Source organism: Melospiza georgiana, chromosome 21, assembly GCF_028018845.1.
Source record: "Melospiza georgiana isolate bMelGeo1 chromosome 21, bMelGeo1.pri, whole genome shotgun sequence".
Classification (NCBI taxonomy): Eukaryota; Metazoa; Chordata; class Aves; order Passeriformes; family Passerellidae; genus Melospiza; species Melospiza georgiana.
In genome coordinates, this window is record NC_080450.1 from 3,085,290 (window position 1) to 3,112,143 (window position 26,854).

The 26,854-nt window shown below is 40.7% G+C and overlaps 2 protein-coding genes across 4 annotated transcripts in view; both read left to right on the forward strand.

Moving 5' to 3' along the window:
• Positions 1 to 26,854, forward strand: part of PRKCA (protein kinase C alpha) — a 149,208-nt gene that overhangs the window by 36,667 nt on the left and 85,687 nt on the right. For all 3 annotated transcript variants that reach the window (XR_009115473.1, XM_058038734.1, XM_058038735.1), the window contains exon 3: positions 23,214 to 23,296. Coding sequence is in view for 2 of the 3 variants with exons in the window: in XM_058038734.1 (XP_057894717.1) it covers positions 23,214 to 23,296 (83 nt within the window). In the remaining variant the exon portion in view is untranslated. The remainder of the gene's footprint in view (positions 1 to 23,213; positions 23,297 to 26,854) is intronic.
• The window catches only part of CACNG5 (calcium voltage-gated channel auxiliary subunit gamma 5), a 173,782-nt gene that overhangs the window by 36,273 nt on the left and 110,655 nt on the right, over positions 1 to 26,854 (forward strand). The window lies entirely within an intron of this gene.

Below are 26,854 nucleotides of genomic sequence, written 5' to 3' on the forward strand. Positions count from 1 at the left end.
AAAAAGGTCTAAGGTCTGTCTGCAGCTAAAATATATTTTAGTCTGAGCCATTCAAGGGTTTTTTTTGGATTTTTTTTTTGTCAAAAACTTCCTAAAACCAAGTGTTTCTTGTGTGGGTGGAATTAAAGGCAGGGGCCATAAAGATTTGGGGTTGCAGTCCAGCAGTGTTCTTGGCTAAATTGCTGCATTTTTTCCTTAGCCCTGCAGTGCTCTGAGGTCAGCATGGCGCAGCAGTGAGGATCACTCAGCTCATGCTGCACCTGGGGAGAGGAAATTCTGGAAATTCTGTTTGTCCTTCTGCTCCTTCTGTGTCCTGAGGGGCCTCCTCACTGGGGCCTCCTCACTGAGGCTGGGGACAGCAACCCCCATACACTGGACCTGAGCCCACCATTAATGTTCTTTGAAGTATTTGTTTGTTTTTTGTTTTTTTTTTTTTAATTACTATTTTCCTTTTTTTTACTTGTACTACTCTCTGTTTTATTGTTGATATCTCTGTTCTGCAATTGTCTGCTTTGATTCCCCAAATAACTAAATTTATCCAGGTTATTGATACTAAAGACAAGTGTCAAAATATGTCAAAAAATCAAATACTTGATCTCAGATTCAGGATGGGTTCTCTGTAGAAGGAGCAGCATTAGAACTTTCAAGAAAAATGGAATTTTAAACATTTCTTTTTATAAATAGTTGACTTACATAGGTGTAAACTCCCTAATTCATTAACACCATGCTTTTCTGTTGGGTTAGGTCATTCAAAGGCAGTGCCAAAAGAGGAAAGAAAGGAGGTATTTATGTTTTGAATAAACAGTTCTGGTGTACTTTGAAGGTCTCTTTATTCATGCTGAGGCAGCAGCGAGGTGAACAAACAGTGTTTGCTTCCCTTTTCAGTTCATGCTCCAGAAGGGGCTTTTCCTATTTGGTTGGACTCTTTCAGTGCAGTCACCCAGCAGCTTCCAAAGGCCTTTGATTCAGATATTAATGAAAAATGCAAAACCAGACAGAAAACAAGGGTCCTTAGAAAACCTAAACTGGAAACCCGCAAGTCCTGAAGTTCTACTGCAACTCAGTAACAAGCCATTAGAATGGTGCTTAAATTCTTCAATACAAATTTCCCGTAAGGGCCAAAAATTTTCACTTTTTTTAAAGCCATTTGCACGTTACCATGCTACCAAACAGTTTGGGAACTGTACATGTTACAATTTTACAACTCTCTACATGGCCACAGTTTTTACAAATTAGGATGATGTGTAAAATTACCAAACACAGGTTAGTTTTAACCAAAATACAGGTTAAAACTTCCCTGACTGAAGGTGGGAAAAAAGTTTCCTGCAGGAAACCCTTGCATTAGTTTGATTCCAATTTTTGCGATTATATCTTCGTACTCCAGCAAGCTTTTCTGCTGTTGTCAAACAAAGAAATTTTCTTTTTTTTGTCACACAAGAACAAAGTACTGTAATTCAAAAGATAAAATGTATTGCAAGTAAATTTTAGCAGAGCTCAACCTGTATTTAGAAGCTGGGAGGGAAGAAAGGGCAAAGGATGTCAAAAGTTAAACAGAAAATGTAGAAACTGTGATGGTACATAGGGTCTGTCTTGGAAATGGCACAAGCTGATTCCACTCATAGTTAATTTTAAAATGTAGACATGATCCTCACCAGATTGGTTTTGTCTGTAATTATTAAAAGCACAGTAAATTTCTCTGTTCTGTCCATTTGTCCATATTTAGGAACACTTGAATAATCCTTCTCTAAAATATTATAATAGGGTGATAGAAAAGGACATCTATTACCTTTTAGCTATAAATGCAAAACTGTGAATTGCTAAAGAAAACGAGGCAAAATTTTCTTTAACTCCTGCAGTTTTCATCATTTCTAATCTCAGGGGCTCCCAGTGCAGGAAGCTTCTGTTTGTCCTCCGTGGCTGTACCTGTCACAGCAAGTTGGCATTTTGCAGGGAGCTCCTAATGGAAATGGCATTCTGCTGGAATCTGTCTGCTCCACGCAGCAGGAGCTTCCAGGGCTCCCAGTCCCTTGCCTCAAATGCTTTTTTAAAATCAAACCCACGTGCACTGGGCTGATGTTGAGCTGTTTGGGGTTTTTCCCTTGCTCAGTTTGGGGGGATGATGATGATGGTTTCATTCTCTGACCCAGCAAAATTCACCTTGTGAACGTCCTCTGCAAAGGGATGGCTTTGTGGTCAGAACTGGGAAAATGTTTGGAATGTCTCAGAGAAAGTTGTGATAATTCTGCTCCCTCTGATCACTGAGGTGTTCCCAATATTTGTGAAAAGAGAGAAAGCTCAGGAGTCCTTTCAGCTTGTTCTCCTGATACTGAGCTACACCATAAACATCCTTTAGTTATTTGGATCTCTTTGTAGGCTCTTCTTTTCTTACTCAGCTATTGAAGCATTCAAACTTCACATGTTTCTGATGCAACTTCTTTAATATGATGTTTAGAACAAGTTTTTTAGTGGGAAAATTGCTGAAAAAAAGTGTTCATTTCAAACTGTACTGGAAATTAGTTATAAAAGGAACTATATGAGTCATTCATACAGCCATATTTTACAGAAAACTTCTTTTTAAAATAATTTTTGGCATGCATTTCTTCACAATGCTTCCCATTATAATTGTTCTGTTAAAATGCTATTTTATTAGGCCTAAATCAGGAATTCTTTGACAACATCTTTGCTATGTAACACCTAGAATTTGGCTGCAATTTGCTCCTTAAAAACTTCCTCCTGCCTGACATGGAGCTGAGGTGGGGGAGAATCCTGCGTCAGACAGGACAGAGCTGTCAGCAGAAGTCATCTCTGAAATGAATTAAATGACAAGATTGAGACTGGCAGGAAGGCTCCTTGTGTTTTGGTTACAGACTTTGTTTAGAATCTTGCTGGATCATTTTTAATGCTGATTTATTACAGGAGAAAATGACGTTTGGAGTTCATGTTAATAATTCGGAAATTCAGCTTAGTAAGCGAGAAAATTCCCCAAAAATAGAAATATAGAACCTCCTCTAGTCTAAATGTTCTGTAGATACCCTGATATAAAATGTCCTGTGATCAGCGACACCACGGAGAGATTTGCTGCCTGAATGTATCCATTTAGAGAATAGTGGTAAGTGGAAAAATGAATACATTTTTGAGAACATGGTAAGGGAAAAATTACAGACACCAAGAGGCAAAGGATGGTAGTAGTCATATTTTTCCAGGAAATGACTTCAGCTGCTGTGAAAGAGTATCATTCATGGTGGGACTGGGCTGAAGGGAAATAGACATCTCTAAATTCTGCAGTCAAATTCTTTTTCAGGCTGTCGAAGGCCGTGAATGAAACATTCATACTTTGAATGAACATGTTGTCCCTGAAGACAGTCATGTTTTGAGCAGAATAAAAATAGTAGTTGAAAGAATGGAAAAGAGTATTAAGTGTGTTAAGCAAAGGAACAAAAATTTCATGTTAGAGAGCGTAGCTGATTTCAAGTTTTTATTATAATACGGCTTTGGGATGGTTTTTGTTGCATTTTCTGTGTGCATGTATGTGCTGGAACACACATAAAGTCCTAAAAATGAATAAAAAAGAATATTTTGGCAGCTAAGTCACACTGCTCCCACAGAAAAAGCAGTGAGGGAGGAGAATTCCTGCCCCTGAGCTGGGGTGAGCTGTTATTCCATCCTCATGGCCATGGGCACTTCTCCCCTGTTTTGCCCAGATAAAGCAACAGCAAAGTCCTCGTGCTTTCCTTCAGTTTGGGGACCCAGGAGACTTTTAGAAGTAGTTTTCAATTACTGTTTCTGTTGGGCATTGCACAGAGAAGGGATTGGAATAAGAGGTTGACGTTATGACCTGCTGATTGCTTTTTGTGTAAAAGCCTGTTACTCAAACTGGAAATTCCACAGGGGTAGGAGTACTCAGTAAGTGACCCACGATACACAGTGTGCTCTGTACCTCTATTATCTTGGTAATACAAATGATGTATTAATAGTTCAGATGATTAAAACAAAATTACATTAGCAGGAAGTAATCAGTGAAATGCATCCTTGCTTAAATCTGCTAAATCTACTAATACTTTTTTGGCTTTTAGTGCTGACTGCTGCAGCAGTGTAAATTTGATGCAGCATGCAGTCCAAAAGCCTCTTAGGCTTTTTTAATCTTAAAACCATGAAATGATGCAACTGCCCAGTGTGTTGCTTCATTTGAGGAGCAGACTCCTTGCTATAAATGAAGACCTATCACATGAACACAGATTTCCACTTGGAAATTCAGATTTTTCACCAGTTAATCCCAAAATTGCATTGCTAATGTTGGTAGTGGCAGGCTGCTCTTGGGGTTTGCACAGCCATACAATGAGAAAATACATGAATTCTCCTCTTGAAAAATAATAGTAGCAGAAATTACACCAAAATATCTGGCTCCATTTTATTTTCATCTTGGAATTTTTATGTAGAGAATGGTCAGACAGTAGTGGTTTGTGAATTTGTAAATTTAGAGGCAGTTTGTAAATTTATACACCTCTGAAAATTACTATATTTCCACTACTTGCAATTGTTAAATATTGATAAAAAGGTACATGGAAGTTAAAGTGATTTGGTTCATGCTAACCCAGTATATAAAAAGGTGTAAGTTTCACAGGTAAAAGCCCCAAAAATTGAAGTTGTGAAACATTTAGATGGGCAGAGGCTTCCTGTGAGTCCTGTTAAGCCTGTGGTAAGTGCTGCACATAACTCAACCTCAGAGAACACAGAGTATCACCAATTTTCATTAAATTCAGTTAGAAAACTTCATGGCAAAGCTTGCAACCAGGAGAAGTTAGAGTATATTTTCCCCATCAGATAGAAAAGAGGCAATTAAGACATCATCTGGGTCAATGAATGAGTCTAGACGCACTAATAGCCACCGGGGAATTTGCATCTATTCTTTCAGCGTGCATAATATGGCCAGAAATGAGTCCAGAAAGGGAAGGAATGAGCTGAAAGGGCTGAAAGTCAGTGTGCTCTATTTATAGGAGGACTTTGGTCTGCCTGTCCTCACACCCAGCCAGGCCCCAAACGAGCTCCCTGCAGCTCCCTCTGTGTTTGGAGGAGGCTCAAAGGCGGTGTGATCAATGCTGAGCCCTGGCTGTGCAAGGAGGGCAGCACTCGGGCTCCAGAACAGACATAAAGCAGTTTTTAACCTCAAACCCCAGCTCAGAACTCCTCAGTGAGTGTGGTGCTGCTGGAGCAGGAGGCAGAGCATCAGTTCTTGTCTGGTCCCAGCAACACAGGGGATCCTCCTGGCTCAGGGCAGAGCCAGGAACAGCAGCAGGGGCTCCCAGCTCAGTGCATGCACACATCATCCTGTTAATTTAAACCTTAGTTTACTTTATCCAGCCTATACCAGGAGATGAATCTGCTCACATTTAAACACCAGTGTTGTAAATGTTATGCTGGGAGATGTCTTGGATCCCTCTGTACCCTGTGGAGAGGAGTGAGCTCTGCTCAGATGTGATTCATCTCATCCTGCAGGATTTATTATAAGAGAGTAGCATCCGTCTTTTATAATACTTTTCTTTTTCCTTTTCCACATAATGCAAGCAATTTACATCAGGATGAAGCACTGCCTTTAACAGACATTCCTGCTTCCCTGTATTGATTACAGAGCCCTGAGCTCAAACAAACCCAGCCTCTGTTCAATGTCTGAATGTGCACGTGCATAAATCCCACTGGTGCTCATTTATAAACCTGTAATCATTGGGCAGGCCAGGACAGGTTACCCCTGCTGTGACTTGCTGAGTCACAATGCTCCAGCCAGGAAGGATAAATTTTATTTACAAAGAAATGTCAATGGTAAACAAGAGAGAAACCAAGTCGTGTGTTGCTCAGCAAAAGTGAAATCCTGGTTCTGTTTTGACAGTGTCCATTAGCTCTGCTCCTGTGGTGATTGGAGGAGCTGGGAGGGCATTAACACAAATTTATTAACACCAGTGTGAACAAAGGCATCAGATGAACAGAAATGCTTTTTCCTCTTATAGCAAATCAAGCTTTATTGTAAATTCCTGGCTAACAGAATGATGAGTGTGTGCAGCATGGCTGGAAGTAGAATTTAAATGCACGAAGAATGCTGAGAGGGGTCATTCACTGAGAAGGCTGAAAGTCTCCTGAGGATGCTGAGGCTTTAATAATTCCTGAATCAAATTCAATAACTACCCTGAAGTAGGAATAATTTTCCTACTTCAGAGAAGAGGTGGTGTGGGGTTTCATTTTTGTCCTTTTCTTTTTGCCATAGGCCATTTTTAAAACCCTTTAACCAAGTCTTACACGTAAGATCCTGAAATGAAGATGCCAACAGAAAGTACAACAGGCCAATTTGTATTGTACAAAAACTCCTGAAAACAAGCTAAAATCTGCATCTCTCTAAATGAGAACAGTGTGTGCCAGCTGCTGTCAAAACAACACAAGTAGAATAGAAGTTTGACAGGTTTTGGTTGCATCTTGCTCCAAAAAATTGAGCTAGTTAATGCACAGCATAAACTGTTACAAAGTTGAACTCTTACTTATGTTATTTCTTTTTGTTTCTATTTGTTTTACATCAAATGATTTATTTACAAGTGTAAAGAGCCAGTGTTTTGATCCACATGGGTTTCTTTTGAAGGTGTAGGTCTGGTTCTTTTTAGGTTTTTTAGTGGTGAGTCTGGTGAACTCACAGTTTGTTAGTAACCCACAGCAGCCTCCTTTCCCCCTCTCTGTAAGGTTTGGTGATTCACTGACTCTTGCAAGGGAGCAGAACCCAGCTGGCAATGGAGACCACTTGCTAATCAATATCCTTCCATATTCCTTATATTCATTTATATCTATTTATCAAATCTGTTAACAGCAGCACAGAATTAATTTCCTGGTGCAGCTTTAACAGCAGAGGTGGAAGGTCATCTTTCCTGGCAGGATTTGGGGAATGGGAACTTTCTGATGAAGCATTTTCATACAGGGGGCAACCCTGAAGGCCCTGCAGTGCTGGATCCCATCTGAAATAGAACAGTTGTGTATGTGCCAGCTTTAGACTCAGATTATTAGGAGGAAACTCGTGAAGGGTGCTGGGGCCCTGGCACAGGTGCCCAGAGCAGTTCTGGCTGCTCCTGGATCTCTGGCAATGCCCAAGGCCAGGCTGGACAAGGTTGGAGCACCCTGGGACAGTGGAATTGTCCCTGCCATGGCTGGGGTGGGATGAGATGATTTTTAATATCCCACCCAACCCAAACCTTTCAATGATTCTTTGATTCCATGTTCTGTGGAAAGGCTTTCCTTACTGTACTAGACATCAGGAATATGTCTTGGGATGAAGCTTTGTTTCATGCAACCTGTACAAGAACTTGACGTTTCTTACCTTACCAGTAAAATAGGAATTTTTTTTCTTTTTTTATTGTCCTATTCATGGCAGCAAAAATGAAATTAATGGCAGAGCTAAAGGAGAGCTGAATAACAGATTCAGCCAGAATTTCTTAGTCATGTAAAATGTTCTTATTAGATTAAAGTATTAAAAAATCCCAAAAAGCTCAGAGATTTGCATATTCCTTTAATGGGTTATTTTGAGCTTCCATTGAAGCAGATACTTTCAGCAAATTGACTTAAATGCCAGTTGGGTAATAGAGCAAGAAGAAAAACCATAATCTTTTTCTTTGGAGCAGATAGTCATTTAAAGCTGAAATATGACTAATTACCACAACTGAACTTGTGATACCCCTTGCACTTGTTAACAGACTTACTGTGTTAATGTCTCTGTGAATGGTTGTAAAACCCAAACAAGGAAAAAAAGCCTCTTTTGTATTTTTAAGACAAATTCAATCTTTTGTGGTCCCTACAAACAAAATAAATAAATATATGAAATACCAATTTACACCACGCAGCAACAGTTTCAAAGAAAAGTTCATATTTTTTGTGGCTTTTTTACAGAAGCTTAACATAACTGAAATAGTTTAAATTGTTTTAAAAACTCTGTTTTGCAGAAATGGGAATGAGGTTCCATTATGCAGCAGGGAAATGAACCATGAATTCCTGATTACAGCAATACCTGGCATTACTATTATTAGTTGTAGTGTCAGCTGTTGCTTAGCAGAGCTATGTCCCAAGACAAAAATGTTAAAAAACCCTTTTAATTCTGCAGTTGAACCTTAAGGAAGTGCAGAGAAGGAGGGAAATCTGAAGGCAAGGAAAGGAAGGAGCTGGCTCTGTCCTCAGCAGGGTCGGTGCGAGCTGTCAGCGCCGCACGATTTAAAAATAATAGAACCCATTCTTTTTGTTCATTGTGTTTTGTTACTCATCTTCAGTTTGTTCCAAATCCTGAGTCACTTTCATAAATCTGTTTTTAATGAGTTTTAGCCAGTCAGTGAGTTTCAGAACAAATGCATCCGTTGGGTTTCCAGCTGTAGAAATCCTCACCAGCCGCATCCACCGTAACTCCGGCAGCTGTGAATTTAACATCAAACAGTGAATGCAAAGTCCAACCTTTGGCTCTAGGGGTGGATAATGTTAAAATAAAGGGCAAGCAGACTGCTGGGGAAATGGGGCAAAACCCCATTTTCCTCTGTGATTTCTGCCGTGAAGGTGCTGAGCCTTTGGTGGAGGCTCTGGTGTCCTTGCAAACCCAGCTCAGCTGCTCCAAACTGGCAGGAGCCTGGCCCTGTCCTGGAGCTGCACTTCAGGCACTTCCCTGGCTGATTTCCTGCTCTCCAATCCTTGGAATATTTTGCTGCATCAGCATAAAAGCAGTGCTGAGTGCCCAGGAGGGAATGCTTGGATGAGAAAATGCATTTGTACCCACTCATCCAGGAGTGCCTGCAGAAACGAGGGTCTGGTCCAGGGCAGGGTGAGCAGCTGGAAAGGTTTCCTTCAGCAGAGCTGCGGCTTTGTGCCCATGTGAAGCAACCTAACCCTCCTTTCTTCAGCAGGGTTTGACAGGCTGAGCTTGTTTTCAGTTTGTTTTTAGCTTGTTTTTTTGTTGTTTTCTGCCTGTCAAGCACAGTCAGTCTATGTCACAGGAGAATTCTTGCTGCACTGCAACTGTGAGCTTTGGGCGTTGTAGCTTTGCCCTTCAATTTGAAGGGTTGTTTTCACTCATGCTGGTGAAGAAATTGGTTTTCTAAAGAAGCTTCCAATGGAAGAAATCTGGCTGGAGTCTTTTGTGACCTCTCACATTCTCTGCCTCTTCCTGGCCATTTGCCTAAGACAGTTCAGTCCCTTTTGAAGCCCCATTCTCCACTGATTTAAGGAATTACATTTTTGCAAATTAGTCATGACAGCTTTAAAGCCAAGTTCCAGCTACACTGAAAACCCACAGTGCATCCAGGTATTAATGGAAGTTTGATCTCTTCTCTAGGAATTTGTTGATGTGTGACACTGTTCTGTGTGGGATGCACTTGTCCAAACTCTGGAGCCTGAAATTACTTGTACATTTATTATATCCCTTCAGCATAACTCATGCAGAATTCATCTGTTTGCATGCCACTTGGAGCCTCCTGGAATTTGTTATTTTCCATCTGCATCTCTAACAGTGTCACATTGTTTATGGGGAGAACATGCAGTTTTCTGTAAATCACTTGCTTTCATACAGTTTTACTGCATTATTTTACTCCATTTGTGAAGGATTTAAGCACCCTGCAGTGTGCAGCATTACAAGGCATAAAGTGATTGAAAATAAAAACTATTTTTGGCTGAAATAATGGAATATTCACCATCAGAAATATGAAACAGCATTTAAGTGTGGGTGAGATGTAATGAATGAGCTGCATTATATAAAAGGGTATTACTCAAGCTATTAATTATAAGGACTTAAATTCAGATCTAGCAAGGGGAAAAGTGGCTTTTTTATCCTGCTGCAGACTAGCTGTGGAATGATCCTTTTTTCCAGACTTAGGTCTGAGGAGAAACATTGCCAAGCAGAGGCACTGTTCTGTTAGAACTTGGATATTCAACACTGAATATTGAATTCAACATTCAGCATTAAATTCTGTGATTTGGGAAGCAAGAGGTATGAAAACATAGAAAGGAGCTCTGAGGAAACTGCTGCAGTGGGGTGACTTGCCCAGGCTCCCTTGCATCATAAACCTGGAGGTTTTGTCCTGCTTTCAGTTTTCTTCTTTTCCCATTGTCTTTCGAGCCCAACAAAGGAACCTTGTCCCCCTGCAGTGCTTTAATTCTGGTCTCTGTGTCATTTCCCAGAGGGCTCCTGAGAGCACTCCCCAGCCCTGCTGACACATGTCCTTTGCCACCATTATTTGTGTTTTATCACGTTTGTGGTGCTGTCCTGGCCTGCAGAGGGGTTTGGCCATTGGCACCGGGCTGGCAGCCCCTGGGCTGTGCAGGGCCCTGTCCCTGTGCTCTGTGCCAGTCACTGCCTGCTGCCAGGCGTCACCTGGGGCTGTGTGCCACAAGTGCCTGCAGTAATTACAGAGAGAAACACGGTTCTCCCAGGAAAATCCTGGGAAGCTCTGTAAAAGCTGTAAGAAACTTAGATGATAAAATTCAAACAATTATTATCTCTCTTTCTGTAACCATTCTTTGTAGATATAGTTCTCTAGAGTGTACTATTCATAGTTCACCAGTAGTGTGAGAGAAAATTCCTAAACACCAAGCAAGTCTTAGGTTCACCATTACTTTTATAAGAACTGTAAATTTCTAATAATAAAGTGTATTTTCATGCCTTCTAATAATAGAGTCTCTGTATCACCTTTAGCTGTCCCCAGTACCCCTTCAGTAATAAGTGCCTGGCTTCTGTTGGTTGGGGTTTTCTTGCCCTTTTTTCCCCTGGCTCACTGAATTCTAGCAGAGTGCTGCAGTTCAGCAGAAAGTGATACACTTCTCACATGTGTTTAATTCTTTCTGCAAAAAAGTAAAATATGTCCTTTTTAGCTTATCCTCAGATCTAGCAAGATGATTTATTTGTATGTCACCTCTAGGAATGATTTATCACTTAAAATGGATACATCCACTAGTACTTTTATTAGTTCTGGAATAATATGACATTTCAGGCACCCACAAGTGTATTATGGAGACTTTGGTAAGCTGTAGTGTCTAATTATGTTAAATTCATATTGTAAAAAAATGCCTTGCTTTGTTGCAGTGTAACTAAGAAGGGAGACAGCTGGTTAGGGGAAATAGTTATTATTCAGGTCAGACAAACTTTAAAGTTCAAAAGCAAGTGGCTTCAGTGGTTTCTTTTTTATTAATAAAGTTGTTATATTTTTAAACCCCTATGAAAAATAGAAGGATTTCTTATTTTAACTCTTAGCAGTTGGTGCTTCTAAAAACTGTCAACCTGAAGCTCAAACTTTAGCTCTTGATTTCCTTACCAAGTTATAGATTTGATGTTCAATCACAAACTGCTTTAATTTTTTTCAGTTGCTTTTATGCCTTTATGACCTGACTTCTAAAGTGCCAATGCCATGCAGTAAAGCCTTGAATAAAACCACTCTGCAAAGACAGTAATGACAGAAATTGATTTGCTTCACTTTTGCTCTGCAGGCCCTTAATGCATGTTCTGTACTGAGTGGGAATGCGTTGAAATCTCATCTTTCTTACAATTTTTTTATTTTGGTTTGAGTCATGGCATGCTGAATTCCAGGCCCTTACTGCTGCTTGAAAATTCTTGGCCTGTTGGAAGCAATATTCTGGGGTGAATGTCAGCTAATTTATCACTGCCATTTCGTGCCTCGTTTTTCATTTGTGCTAATACATTGCTTTTAGTAAATACATAGGAGAGGGAATAGTGTTTACCTTTCCATATAATGAGAATACTACTCAGTCTATGTGACAGAAACTAAGAAATGCTGTTTATATTGCTGCTCCAGTGAGCCAGGAAAGACTGCACAAATATGTCATGAGCATGCAGTGGAAAATGCTCTTACACAATTTTCACAGTCAGGGTTTTATATGACTTAGTAACAAGAATAACCATGATTGTTTCGAAGAATCAAGAGCTCAAACATAGACTAAATTTTGTGGAGCATTTTGAGATAATGATCAGGTTCTATGAGTGTTGTCTCTGCTTAAAAATGCTTTGAAATCTTTGTCAGCCACATGGACACAGTGAAGAAATCATCTCAGTTCTTTGACCTAATCATGCCACAAGGGTTGAGTTTCAACATTGATGCGGGTTTTTGTCACATGGATACTTTCCCTGGTATAAATTTCATCTGCTCTGGTGGTCCTGCAGTTCTGTTTCTGTGCTGTCTGTGCTTCCATGTGCTGTGTGTTGAGCTAACCTGGGGAACTGCTCCAGCTAAAACCTAACATTGCCAAAAAAAATGAACTGCATAAGTGTCTGGACATAGAAACAAGCAGGCAGGGCCACTGGTTGTGACAGCAATGTGCCATATGTCACAGTAAAGTGGTTACTTAACAGTGACTGAGGAAATGATGGCTCTGTCAGCTCTGCCTGCCAAGGATGTGCTGCCCCAGGAGTGCAGAGAGCTGAGCTGGGCCAGCCCTGAGCCAGGCTGGGCTCAGGGGGGCTGTGCTGGGCTCATGATGGGCACTGCCTGCTCACATGTTCTCAGTTCATGCTCAAAATGGACCTGTAAAAGTTACAGGGAATGTAAAGGGAGTATTCACAAGAGTCTGTAGTGACTGGACAAGGGGCCAGGCTGGGCTCAGGAGGGCTGTGCAGACAAGCCTGCTGCTGGGTTTGTGATGGGCACTGACTGCTCGGATGTTCTCAATTCATGCTCAAAATGTACCTGTAAAAGTTACAGGGGATATAAAGGGAGTATTCAGTATGCAAAGAGCCGAGCTGGGCCAGCACTGAGCCAGGCTGGGCTCAGGGGGGCTGTGCTGGGCTCATGATGGGCACTGCCTGCTCACATGTTCTCAGTTCATGCTCAAAATGTACCTTTAAAAAGTTACAGGGAATGTAAAGGGAGTGTTCACAACAGTCTGTAGTGACTGGACAAGGGACAATGGCATCAAACTGATGGAAGATTTAGAGTAGAAATAAGGAAAAATCCTTCCCTGTGAGGGTGGGCAGGGCCTGGCACAGGAGCCCAGAGCAGCTGTGGCTGCCCCTGGATCCCTGGCAGTGCCCAAGGACGGGGCTTGAAGCAGCCTGGGACAGTGGGAGGTGTCCCTGCCATGGCTGGGGTGGGACAGGATGATTTTAAAGTCCCTTCCAACCCAAACCAGTCCATGGTTCCGTGATTCTACCTGGTGAAAAATTCCACTGACTGTTGCCATGGGGTTTTCTTGCTGGAAACCTCTCATCTCAGCTCCTTCTTTGTTTTGAATTTTTTTTTCATTAAATGGTTTACAGCAAACGTAAATCATTTGTTCATAATTAAATGACATGTTTCCATGGTTTCATGTTTTGTTATTTATGTACTGCCAACCTCTGAGCCCACAGGTACTTCTTACAAATACCACTTTTGCTCCTGGAATGAATTACTGTAACTTATGCCTTTTAGTCACCCATGTAATTCTGATAACTTCCAAACCTACAAAATAATTCTGCTTGTTATGAGGAAATAATATACCCACCAAACATACTGTGGAAAAGAAATCTGAGGGTGAATATCCTTAATTCTCTAATTGGTTTCCCAATGTGTGTTTTGTCTCATGTGTTGTCTTACATTGGCAACAAATTTCTGACATTAATTAGTCAAATGTGGAGTTCACATTTTTTGTGGATGTTGTTTTTCTTCCTGAGAAGTTGCAGTTTTTTGAGGTGAAATGTTTGCAGTGACTGATGAGAGCAGGAAAGCCATACTGAAGTTTCTAGCAGATGACCCTTTAATAAGATGTATGTAATTGGATGAGACTTGCAACAAATATTGGGCATCTGTTGGGTAACATGGAAATAATGAAGAGAAACAGGAACTGGAAAAATCTTTAATTAACAAAATCTCTTCAATTTCTTGGTATAATACTACTGCTGAAACAGAATGGGTGGATAGGATTTAAAAAACTAGCTTGAATCCTTTGAGAAAAGTATCTAAAGGAATTATTATCTGTTTTTTATTAGTAACCAGAAATTATCAGTTGGTTTTATTAGTAACCTTTATGTGCAAAAGGAGCTGAACTTGATCTTTTTCCTCCATATCCTTTGAAAATTTCAGCTGTGTCTTTCAAACCTTTCTGGTTTGAAATGCTTTCCTCTATTCAAGACACACTTTTGGTGGGTTTAGACAGGCAGGGAATAATTACTGGCAAAAGAAACCAAAATAAATGTGTGCTTTTGTTTTCTTGGAATGGAACGTGGGGAGGCCTCAGGGCAGGGATGGCAGGAGGCTGCTGGCTCTGTGTGAGGCTGTAGTCATCCAAAAACGAGGAGAGGAGAGAGGAGAGAGGAGAGAGGAGAGAGGAGAGAGGAGAGAGGAGAGGAGAGGAGAGGAGAGGAGAGGAGAGGAGAGGAGAGGAGAGGAGAGGAGAGGAGAGGAGAGGAGAGGAGAGGAGAGGAGAGGAGAGGAGAGGAGAGGAGAGGAGAGGAGAGGAGAGGAGAGGAGAGGAGAGGAGAGGAGAGGAGAGGAGAGGAGAGGAGAGGAGAGGAGAGGAGAGGAGAGGAGAGGAGAGGAGAGGAGAGGAGAGGAGAGGAGAGGAGAGGAGAGGAGAGGAGAGAGGCTCATTACCATGGATTAACACGGGTTTGTGCTGTGCGACACCTTCTGACATCATCCCACCCCCTCCTGTGCACCTTCCAGTGGATCACCTCACATCTGAGGTCATCTGCTGATCACCTCTCACCTTGAAGCCTCTCAGCTCTCCCCATCAAATCTCCAGTCAGGATTGTGTCCCAACAGGTATTTCGGGAAGTTTCATTCTTGTGGTTCAGTGCTTAGGGTATGGCTCTGTTGGCATTTCAAGCAGCTTGTTCAGTGTCATCCTGGCCTCACTTCTTGCCGTCCTGAAGAAAAATAAACATCATTTGGCAATAATGAAATCAGTGTGTGGCTTGTGTTTGCTGGCAAGGGAGGTTCATTAATTTTGTTAGCATGTTATAGGGTTTCTCAAACACAACTAAAAGCATAAAATCAAAATATTCTAAAATACTTTAATGTTCAGCTCTTGGCATTCAGCTCTGGCATTTCCCTTACAGTATTGGTGTCCTTACAAATTGTACTTGCAGGAAATGCTTTGGTTTACAGTTCGGTATCATTAAATTGTGAAGAAAGATGCTGGGAACAGCAGCTATATGGTTGCTACTAAAGGGTTGATGGTAGAACCTCACTGTATGAGTGTGCTTCCCTTATTCCAGCAGTTTTCCACATCTGGAGCTCTGAGGGGGCTCAGCCATTTGTCCTTACAAACTGTACTTGGAGGAAATGCTTTGGTTTACAGCTCGGTATCATTAAATTGTGAAGTAAGGTGGGGATGGGATGCTGGGAACAACAAGCTATAAGGTTCTACTGAAGGGTTCATGGTAGAACCTCACAGCTTTCCTTATTCCATCAGTTTTCCATGCTTGGAGCCGTGAGGGGGCTCAGCCATTCCTTGGGAGCGTGGCCCACATTCAGTTGACCGTGGGGTGATTTAACATCAGGTGAAAGATTAAGGAGCCACATAAGTGTTTCAGAAGCTTGTGCTCATGCATTCCCCTGATGATCAGAGCTGTTTTCAGCTTGGCTGGCAGCAGGGAGCAGCTCTGGGCAGCTCCTGGGCCGAACTGGGAGAAGGCACCCTGGCACACTGGCTGCTCTTGTCAGGGCAAAGCCATTGCACTTGCTCTTGGTTCCAGAGATGATTTACTCACTGAGCACCTCATTTTTCATGCTGCACAATGTGGCTGTGGAAGATTCTCTTGTAGAGGCTGCCACTGTGATTTTCATAAAGCTCTTTGCTTGCTGTCGGTGTCTGGAATTCCAGCTGTATTACAGAACAAGCAGCTGCATTCTGGAGAGTTGGTTTCAGCTTGCATCCCATCATCTTATGCAGCCTTAGAATATGTACAGCCTGTGCGTCTTCCTCCTGCTCCCCCTCCCAGCCCTTGGGTTTTGTGTTGATGATGCCTCAAACTGAAGGCGCTGCTCTGTTTAAGACATCCCATTTCTGCAATTGGGGTCACTGCTGAAATAGCTGAAAAATCTGAAGAGCAAGTGCTCAGCGTTCACAGGAAGCAGTGCTGGGCTCTCCTATTGTGCTGGCTCTTTAATTGGAAGAGCTGTGCTGTTCCTCACTGCTGTGCCTGTGCTCTGCCCCAGAGCAGATGAGAGCAGCACCCAGAGGGGCTTTGTGGCTGCAGAAAACACTTGAACAGCAGCAGCTTCTGCAACTGAAGTGAATTCAAACTGCAGAAGTGAGAGAAAAAGTCTGTGATTGTGGGTCACCTTTTTTGTTGGCACAAGTTCTCAAAATAGCTATTTCAGCGCAGGTTTTGATAGATGGTTTCTGGGTTATTATTCATTTAGAAAATGGGACACCTCAAAGGTAGGAGATTAATGGTTTTGTGAAATTTTAGCAAGGGCTTTACATAGAAACAGTGGTCTCTGTCTCAGAAAGTATATAATTAACGAGAACATTGAAACAGTGCTGAATATTTTATATTACTTTGAATCCTCTAATATTTTGAAACTCTTCCTGAGTTTTGCAAATATTGTGCTGCAGTTTTGGCAGAACAAACTATATCATGTACCTTCTTTTTCCTGTATGAAAGGCAGAAACGACAAATCTGGTATAATGTATATCTGAATATAGTATTCAGACAGATCTGAACATGTTACATGAGGTACTTTACTAAATCCAAACTGTTTCTAAAGCGTGTTAGGTATACATTTCTGATTTAAAACATGCAGGTATATATTTATCATTTATCCCACGGCACTGCCAGGTCTGCCAGAGTTGTTTGGGTAAGTGTAAATGCATTTGCATTCCCTGCCAGGCACACAGCCTGTATTTGCACACTGTTGTGGAGCTGGCAAAGCCAGCTTACCAGAGACATCCATCTGTTTTCTACTTAGTGCAAAGGAGTTAATGACCTGAGTAGTTAAGACTGTCCAGACTATCTGTATAATCCTTTCACACAAATAAGATATTGTTGCATTTAACTGTTACTTTCTCTCAAATTTAAAAATAGAAAAAAGGAAATTTAAGCAGCAGAGTTTACAGTGGTCTTATTTCTGTCCTCCACCTGGGTTTTTTTAGTCTTAATTGAACTTGACCAGGCAGAAAATCTGCAGCAAGGTCAGAGGTATGAACCTGAGATTAGGCAGAGCAGCTATTGGCAGGTAGACATGGAGCTTTAGAAATAGGAATCAGCCCTAATTTATCAATATTGATTTCATGTATTTCATGTATCAGTATTGATTTCATGTGCCTTGCCCCCAGGGTAGGTTTTTGAGAAGGCAGCTTGAGTTTTGCAGAAACCACAACAAAAATGAAGGTAGCCCATGAGCCAGGGAATGTGTGGCACTACACACAGATTAGTGCTGTGCAGGTGCTGTGTGACCTTGTGGGCTCACAAAAGAGCTTTAAGAAGCTTAGGAACAGGTTAAGGTGATGGGCAGAGACGTTGTTTTCCTTATTCCCTGTCTTAGCTTGGAACAGACTGTGTCCTGCTGAGCTCCAGGCTGGTTTAGTCAGAAAGGAGTGGGAAATGCCAAGTGGAAAGATTGCATAAAGCAGTTGTAAGTGTTAGCCTGGCTACTCTCCTGGGACTGCACTTCCTTCTAGATGGGGTGAAACACTGGCACAAAAGCACACTGGTGTATTATAAATTATATATGTTGGAAAAGTTAGGGTAATTTAGTTTTCAGAAATTCTCAGTGGATTCAGTGTGTCAGTAGCAGTCAAAGGTAGGGCTGCTTGTGACTTGTGTTTGCTTTATACTCTACAGCCTTGTTTGGATTTAATGTAAAAGGGATTTTTATTATATTTTTACGAGTTATAATATGTTCAGAAGATGAGAAAGACAAATATTGCTACATCCTGTATCTTAATTGCTGCTCTTCTTGTTTATCTATTCCTAGTAAACTTACTTAAACAGTACTTACTTAAACAACAAATGTAGTTTAATTGATTTGTCTATTTTGAAGCACTACCCTATTTCTGTTTATTGTAATTGCTGTATTTAATCTTAGGATGATCTAACACATGCCATGTGCCACATTCATTCATTCATTCATTCATTGCTTGGTGCTGTGCAGAAAGCCCAGCCACAGCCATGGGCCCCCGGGGGAATCCTGTGGCCCCAGAGAGAATGCAAAGTGTGTGAAACAGCAACTCCCTGCTCCAGGCTCCTGCAGAGACTCTGAAGTGCTCTAGAGCCCTCTGGGAGTGACCAGAGAGGGTTTTGTTCTTACTGAACTTCTGCGGGGGCTCCTTGGCCCAGTTCAGGATCAGTTGTTAAAAGCCCCAAATCAGGAACCCAACACAGAATTATTTCCCTCTTGCTGCCTATGAGACCTCCAGTGCTGCTTCCTCTGCTATGGGAATAAATCCTGCTGAACTCCATTTTCCTCATGGTGGAAAAAGCCCATTCTTTATTCACATAACTGATTTTTATCCAGTTTACAGACCTTGTCTGTGACTCCAGTTGGTCAGCAGCTTTCTTGCCAATTACGTTATTGGTTAGTAACAAGTTGTTACCCTGTATTGATTGGTCACTCAAACCCCTGATGTGTACAGGAAAAGTTGTTTGTGAGAGAAAATTTTTATTTTTCCATCTAACAGTGCAAAAACAGTTTATACAGGTGCTGGTTGTTTTTCACCCAGGAATAGATTGTCGTGTTAATGAACTGCCCACACCAGGATTGCTTTCAGATGGGAACTTGCAAAGTGCTAGCTTGACAAGGCCAGCTGCTTATTTTAGGAGAGCAGCCTTGATTTCATAAAGCCTTTCTTTATGATTTTTCTACCTTGCTGGAACAATGTGGAATAATCAATGCTTGAAACCTGGAAACACATTATGAGCCTGTTGTTGTGAGGCACCCAGTAATGCCATGGCAGTGCAGCCACAGCTTTGGGGTTGGTTTAGACAGGAAAAGATGTGATTTTTGCACTGGTTAAATGTTATCCATTTGAGTTGGGACATCAGTCTTGACCACTGGTCAGTGGGCATAGTGGTACTTGTTCCAAGGCTGGACTTGATGGTCCTGGAGCTCTTTTCCAACCTTAATAATGGAATGATTACAAATGAGTCAAAGATGACTTGAACAAAGCTCACTGATTTCTCTGTAGATGGTAGCTGGCAGTTCAGTTGGACTCTGGCAAATACATTCTCTCCACCCTTTAGGTTTGCAGCTGAATTTGTTCAACTGAATAAATAAATACTGTGGTGTAGTAGAGCTATTTATAGCTAGTGGAAAGGCTCACCTACTTTATTCTTTTTCTTCCAAAAGTGGGAGTTTACAAGTGATTAAAAAAAAATAAATCTCTTGACCTTTTCTAATAGTTCTCAGTTGTAAAGCATGTGACTTTTATCTCGATATTTTTTACCCCTTGTTCTTTGGAATGCTTGTGATTGTGGAGCTCTTCAGACATATGGCTGAGTGATGTGTGGGCTCTGCAATGGCTTTTCTTCTTTCTAGATCAGCTAATAGAGAAGATTGCTTCTGTTTCTGTTATTTATGATTGCAGTACTTCACTTTGGTCCCATCCATCTGTGTCATATATGCAAGCCATTAGCAGCAGTATTTTTTAGCAGAGAACTCTTCAGCCAGACCATATATCAGAATAATCTTTTCACTCCACATAATTTGGAATAAAGCTGGAAATTTACAGTGGAGCCTTGTAACTCCAAGTGATGACAGTGTATATATCTATTTTTATATATATATGTATTATTGATAACAAGTTTTTTTCAGTGCTATGCTTGGACAGAGCAGTGTTGGGTAGAATGAATTGCCCTCCATTACGTACCATAAATCCCACAAGCTCTGTTGAGCATCTTCAGCTTGTTTGCTCTGAGAATGCACTGAGTGCTCCTTCCTGGGTTCCTCCTTGGTTTTGTGCTGCCCAGTTGGCATTTTCTGCTCTCTGGGAGGGCAGGGAGCAGCCAGGGAGATGCCAGGTGCCAGCAGAGAGGAGCAGTCAGGCTGGTTTTGCAGCACAAGGCCTGTTTTGTTCTCTGCATCCCTCCCTGCTCCCCTCCCTGGGCTGCAGGGAACCTTTGGCTCCAGCAAGTCCAGAGCTGGAAGGATGGAAGCTCCCAGCCAGATTCTGTATATACACCACAGAGCAAAATCACGCTGTCAAAACACGAAAATACCTCAATAATTTTCTTTTTAATTTAAGCTGTCAGCCTCGAGATGCCACTTTGCTCTCGAGCTGCTCTGCATAATGTGTGCCAGCTCCCTTCAGCTCATGGTAAAGTGGAAAGGAGCAAATTTCCTGGCAGCCTCTGCAAAGCAGTGTAGTACAGCTTTCATTACATGAAGGTGCTGAACATAATGTGGCTTCATAACAGCTGCAGAAAATGATGTGAAGCTCTTAACATCCTCAACAAGTAACAAGTGAACAAGTGAGAGGTTATTTTTCATCTCTATTCCTAAAAAAAAAAAAATGGCACGTCATTTTAGGCAGATGACACTCTGGTTGCACTTAGCTGAACTAAGGAAATTTTTACATGAGTTCTCCAGATCTGTGTTGCTCCATGAAATAAAAAAAACACTTTAAAAATGCTAAAATACAGTCCAATGGCTGGATTTCAACTTAAAAATTGAGATGTTAAATTATATGTACAGAAATGATGGTTGTCAGATGGATTTCAGTTGACACTTGTTCTTTTCCCTTTGGGTTTATGATTCCATGAAAGTTGCTTGTTGCAATGTTTATTTCTGTGTGGAACTGTTTGGTTCTCTTTTGAGAATTCCCAAAAGGTGAGACAGGTCTGATGCTTTTAGATCACCTATTAAGGAGCCAGGCTCTTTGGAGAGAAGTCACCTATTACAAATGGGAAATAAAGGAGAAAGAATCAAGGCTGTCCATGTTGAGTTGCCCACATCAGCTCCTATCAAAGGCTCTTATTAGGCTGAACACAAATTCAGTTTTGAGATTTCAGTGACCAACACTGATAATCAAAGTACTATCACACAGTTTTGAGGTGTAGCCCAAGTCCAAAAGGACAAATCCTCTGTGGTTTGCTTTCTCTGGCAGCTGAATCGTCCTTTCCATGGCAGTGTGATGATGAGCATTGTTTCCAGGGAAGTTCACAGCTAAAGTTCACAGGCTGGAGCAAACAGTGGCACTCCTCTTCCCATGTCTTTATCTCGATGCTTAAATCATATTAAAAACAAGGTCAGCATTGTCTCTGGTTGGATGAATTCCTTCACACTGAGCTCTGAGGAGCTGTCAGCTCAGAGATAGGACATGGCTGTGGTGTTTCAGAAATTCTGCCCAAAGCAGATGCCCAGATGTGCAGTTTTCCTTATACACACTGCTGAATAAAGGCAGAGCTGGAGCAGCCACTCCAAGGTCCAAATTGGAATGGCAGACGTTGGTGAAACAAATTTCTTTTCTACAAATTTCCAGATATTCCCATATTATGTCTCAGATCATCATATTATACTTTGCAACTTTTACAAAAATAATTAGTTAACTTCTTTATTTTCTGAAGGACATACCAAGATTTAAAATTTTAAATTTTTTTTGCATGTGGTTTGTTACTGAAAACACAAATCAGTCTATTGTCCTCAAGACTGGGAGATCTGGAACCAAAAATATAATCTGAAAGTAAAATAAGACTCAGCTGCAAGTAATATTAGTGGTAATTGCCACTTAGTGATCTTTCAGTTGGTAGAAAACAAACCACCAAAATGATAATTGCAGGATTCACTGGGATTTAGGTTGATTAACAAACTAGACAACCAAGTGGGCAGCAGCCACTGTGGCTCAAGTGCAGTCAGCAGAGCTAATCTGGACTCAGTGGAGCAAAACCCACTTTATTCCCTTTGCCCAAAGAATGAACATATGCCACGTCGGAAATAGAACAGTTGGAAACAATTTCTGCATGGGATACCGGTGAAAAATAGCTGGGAGGGAGAGGAGGATGATTAGAATTTAAAGGCAGACTTAGGGCTGGGGATGAGGCCAGGCTGGCATTCATGGGATCTGTGTCTGCAGTGACCTGCAGGTGCACCTGGGCACAGCTCTCTTCTTTGTCTATTTATTAAATAAATTCATGGCTGTTTTAAATGGGAAAGAGAAGGGTTAAAGTTGCCTCATGCAATGAGCTCTTTAGAACAATTTAGATAATTTGTTTTCCTGTGAAGTTGAGGAAATTTAATGTTTGCTGTTGTAAAGCAATTTAACTCTATTTTATTCTTGAGATTTGGGGAATAGTGTGGTTTTATGTGTTGGAAATGCAAAATTTCAAGTATACAGAGAATGCATTACCTATAAACAAGCTGTGAATTACTTTTAAATCATTTCATTATAGTCTCCTGACTCACTGCTTGATGGCATGGTGTTTATTACAAGCTTTTTTCAATCTCAAATCTTGATTATCTGTTTTGTTGAAATGTGGACCAATTTCAAAATATCTAAACTAAGTTTAATATTGTGAAAGAGCCCATAGTGGGAGTGAAAACTGGAATTCTGACTCTTAAAGTAAGGACCCTCAAGGAAATTGTTCCTTTGCTGTGGTTTGGAGGGACCTGTGTGACAACCTATGGCCTCCATCCCATGTCTGGAACTTTTTTTATCTCAGAAAGAAAAAGTTCTTTGAGATCATTCATAAATTTTAAATGGGCTTCACATTGCAATCAGGAGCTAATTTTCTTTCCCCATTATCTCCTGCCATTCTGTGCTATGAGAACACTTTGTTCTCCAGAACAGCCTCACTCAAAGAGTGCTCTGGTCCCTCACAGAAGTAATTAAACTGGGAAAGACTTGGATTTTTGTTCAGCCCTTCCCCAGGCATGCAGGGGAGCAAATCCCACACCCAAGGATGGGTTTCATTCCAGCTTCACATCCCTCACATCCCTCCTGGGTGCACATTGACAGTTCTGTGACAGAGCAGGATTGAGATTCAGGAAATGTGGCTTTGTGGAACTGCTCATCCCACGCTGTATTTGAGCACTGTGGGCTGTCTCCAGCATTAAAGATTTATCATTGTGTGGAGTCTCTTGGCTTTTAAATGTGAATGCTTATCTCCTCTTTAATCACAGTGTTTGCTTGGTGTCTTGTGTCTTTATTTTACATGGGACTCTGCTTGCTTTCCTTGACTCACAGGTGAAATATTTAGGTTTTATTTTATATTTGTTACAAAATAAAAAAAAAAAGGAACACCACCACCAACCACTCTAACTGTTGTTTCCCCTTTTTTTTTTTGCCAGTTTGCTGTTTTGTGGTTCACAAGAGGTGCCATGAGTTCGTTACCTTCTCCTGTCCTGGGGCTGACAAGGGGCCTGACACTGATGTGAGTACATTGACTTTTCAGACTATGCTTTACACAGATTTATCTTGTTACACCCATGAGAGTGGATTACAAACAGGATCAATGGGTTCTTCACCACAGATAATTGAGTCCAAGTGGGTTTTAACAGTTGTGAAGTGAACATTTATGGACTGAAATATCTGTTTTTGGTAAGAGCAGTAAGCTTGAGTGTGTGACCAAGAGCAATATCCTCAGAATGTGACAACCCTGAGGCGTTCACCCAGCCATGAATCAGCATTTTGTTTTCTTTGCTTTATGTTGGATGTGTTTGACATTAACAGTTCCCAGAAAGGCTGAAGCTTTCTCTGAGCTTTCTTAGTACCTATCTTATCTCAAAGTGTATCTTTTGAGCTGTCTCTGGTCCTTGTCTCGCTGCACACAAAGATCTGTAGCTCCAGTTAAATGACAATTTAATCTTGAGCCAGCTGGCTTACTGGGTTTTTATTTTATTTTCATGTTTGAGCTAGTCTAGGAGTCTGGACACTCCCATTCCATCCTCCTCTGTCAGTGCTTCTGTGGCATTTTTGGTCCACAACCAGTTTTCCTCCCCACACATCTGCCTGCCTGGTGAGACACATGTGCAGGATCTTTGTGTCACCCTGCTGAAATAATAAACTGATCTCGTTTGTTCGCATAAAAATAACATTTCTTTGGGTTTTAGAAATCCCACTTTACAGTGAAGTAATTTAACATCTGCTTATGGGAACAATGCATTCCAAGTGTTCTTTGTCTGAATGGCTTTGTTTTGTTTCTTATCACATATTCATGCTCTAGATTGTGGGCTATTATCTCCTCTGATAAAATGCACCAGAAGAATTTTCCTGCTAGCTTTTAATGGGCTTCTCATGAATTGTTTCAATATGCCAGCCAGGAGGTCAGTGAACAATATATGGGCAGGAGCCACAAGGGGTCTTGGAAAATTTCAGATATTAAAAAGTTCTCTCAGTTTTAAATATAAATATGGGGAAATGTTGAAGAATTGAGAAGAATTTTTAAAACTTCCATTTTAATACATTTCACATAATTTATATTTAGGTGCAGAAGAAAAATGCTAAAGTTAGAAGTGTAATTAAGTTAGGAGTGTTGAGTATCTCTTGTTTAGCTGATACAGACCTTACCAATGAAACTGGTGAGGCAAGAGCAAGAAACCAACATTGTTCTTCATACATTTGCTTTTCTGAAAGTTCCTGATTTTTTTTAAGCTTTGCAGTGGGGCATTTGGCTCTGTAAATGTAGTTAACAGCTAAAGCAGGCTTTTGGAGTTTGGGAGTTATGTATTTGAAGTGCCTTGAGCTGCAGAGAGGCTGAAACCCAGGTCAGCCCTGCATGGGTGATGTCTTCACCCCTCATCTGGCTGCACATTGCTGGTGGCAAAACCCCTGTTGGGCCCAAAGGGGCCACAATTTCAGCAAAGTCTGGACAGTTAAAGAATATCTGCTGAATTCCTCGTTGTCTGAGTACATACCTACAAGCAATGGTTTGTGGATATGAACTGTATACCTACCTTTTTAAATCAGAAAATAATTTCTGATTTACTTTGGTCAGTCCTAAAACCACAAGGAAAACAACCCAAATCTGGTTTGAGCTTAGTGCTCACTTGTGATGTAGGATATTAATGGAAGTTATTCTTGATTGAGAGGTGACACTCATGAGTGGCTCTGCTGTGTCCATAATTAATGGTTTGGCTCTTAAAAGTGCTCTTGATTATTAATTTTTTTTTATAAGATGGCTCTTTGGGGTTGTTCACCTGAAGTTCAGAAATGAGAACACACGTTTGCGTGTGAGACCATTTAATTTTACTGAGACTGTTTTCATGGTGACAGAGTCTGTGACAGGTTGTTAATGGTCTTTAATATTGCTGGCTGCATTTTGTGATTTGGGGTTTTGGGCTCAGTGATTAAATAAATCAGCCTAATGTCTTGTTCCTGTATTTGGGTTACCAAATGATCAATTTCAATATTTACACAGCAGCAATAGCTCAAAAACAGTTTGAAGATTAAGAGCAATCAGAAAATAAATATGTTTTATTAAAACTGTGCTACATTAGTGGGTACTATTACACAAAGAGGATTGTAGAATATTATACTTTAATTTACTGAAATGTTTGACTGTAATTTCAACCCTTTTACAATTCAGCAACTGATTCCTCTCCCAGTTGCTGCAGGCTTTGTTCTGAAATGTAGTGTGCTATAAAGCTTAACATAACATTTAGCAGATTTTTAAATATTAAACCATCCTTTTCTAAATTACTTTGTGCAGGTGCACAATTAATTTGTGTACTCAAATGCTCCAGTGTTACCTTTCCATTAATTGTAAGACTAATACTGTCATTAATAAAATTAATTTTCCAGAGTAATAATTATAATAATTACAATCATTATATAATAATAATTGTTGTGTATCAGAATAATGTTAAATTATGGTGCCCTGTACTTTTAATATAAATGAGGCAGTCCTTGCAAAATAATGCCTTAATAAAGGTGAGTGTAAAAGAGGAAAGCTTAGAATGAGTCTCTTCTTGTTTTACTCAGAGTAGCTGAAATGTGAGGTTGAAATGTCTGTTTGTGCCAAAAGGAAAATAATACTTGGGAATAAAGTGCTCATCCACTGCAGTGCTGGTGTCTGGGGAGCAATATCCTGTTTCAGTGAAACAAGAAGTCACACAATCAAAAAATTGTGCATTTCCTTATTACTTGGCAGGGTGTGAGCTCTGGTTTCTTAGCAAAAGCAGCTCAGGAAGTTGTTTTCCTGCTGTCTGACAGCTCTCAACAGAAATTATTCATTTTCTCTTTATGGCCACCCCTTTATGGTGATGCTGAGGGGAATTTAACAGCTCCTGCTGCTGCTGCCCTCAGAGCCACAGAAAGCCTCAACTCCAATTCAGGTGCTTGCTTTGGGAAGATGCTTGATGTTCTTAAAACTATCTTAAGTCATACATGAAATACTTAAAACTTTGGTAAATCAGTGTAAAAATGTAAGAGCAGGCTCAGAAATGGAGTGCTGCTGCAATGAGCTTTGTTAAGATGTGTGCAATATTAAGGGGTTATTGGTCAGTTTATTGAAAAATGGAGTTAAATATTTGTTTTCTTTGTTAATGGAATTCCATGACCAGAAGGTGTCTTTGTTATATATTAAAATGTGCCTAATTACATGCTGCATGTAATTAAAAAAACCCAAGCATTATTTAAAATAGTGTTTGACTGTATTTTGTGTTTCAGTACAGGTTTTATAAGACTTTGAGTGCACAAGAACTCACAGAGCATGGCCTCTGGATCAGCACTGTTTCCCTTTCAGATTATAATAATAGAGAATCCAGGGGAGGATTATGAGCAAAATAAATAGAAATTAAAAATTGAAAATCATTTAAACGAGAGTGAGTGACTCGGGAGAGAGAGGATGTGAAATCTGACTGTGCTTGGTGAGTTTTTAGCCTTTAAGCACCTTGGAGAGAATGGATGGGAAGATCCAGATGTGTCCTTACATAAAATCAAACAGTAAATATTTTTTTACCCTCTCATCATTGCAGGGTAACTGAACCCA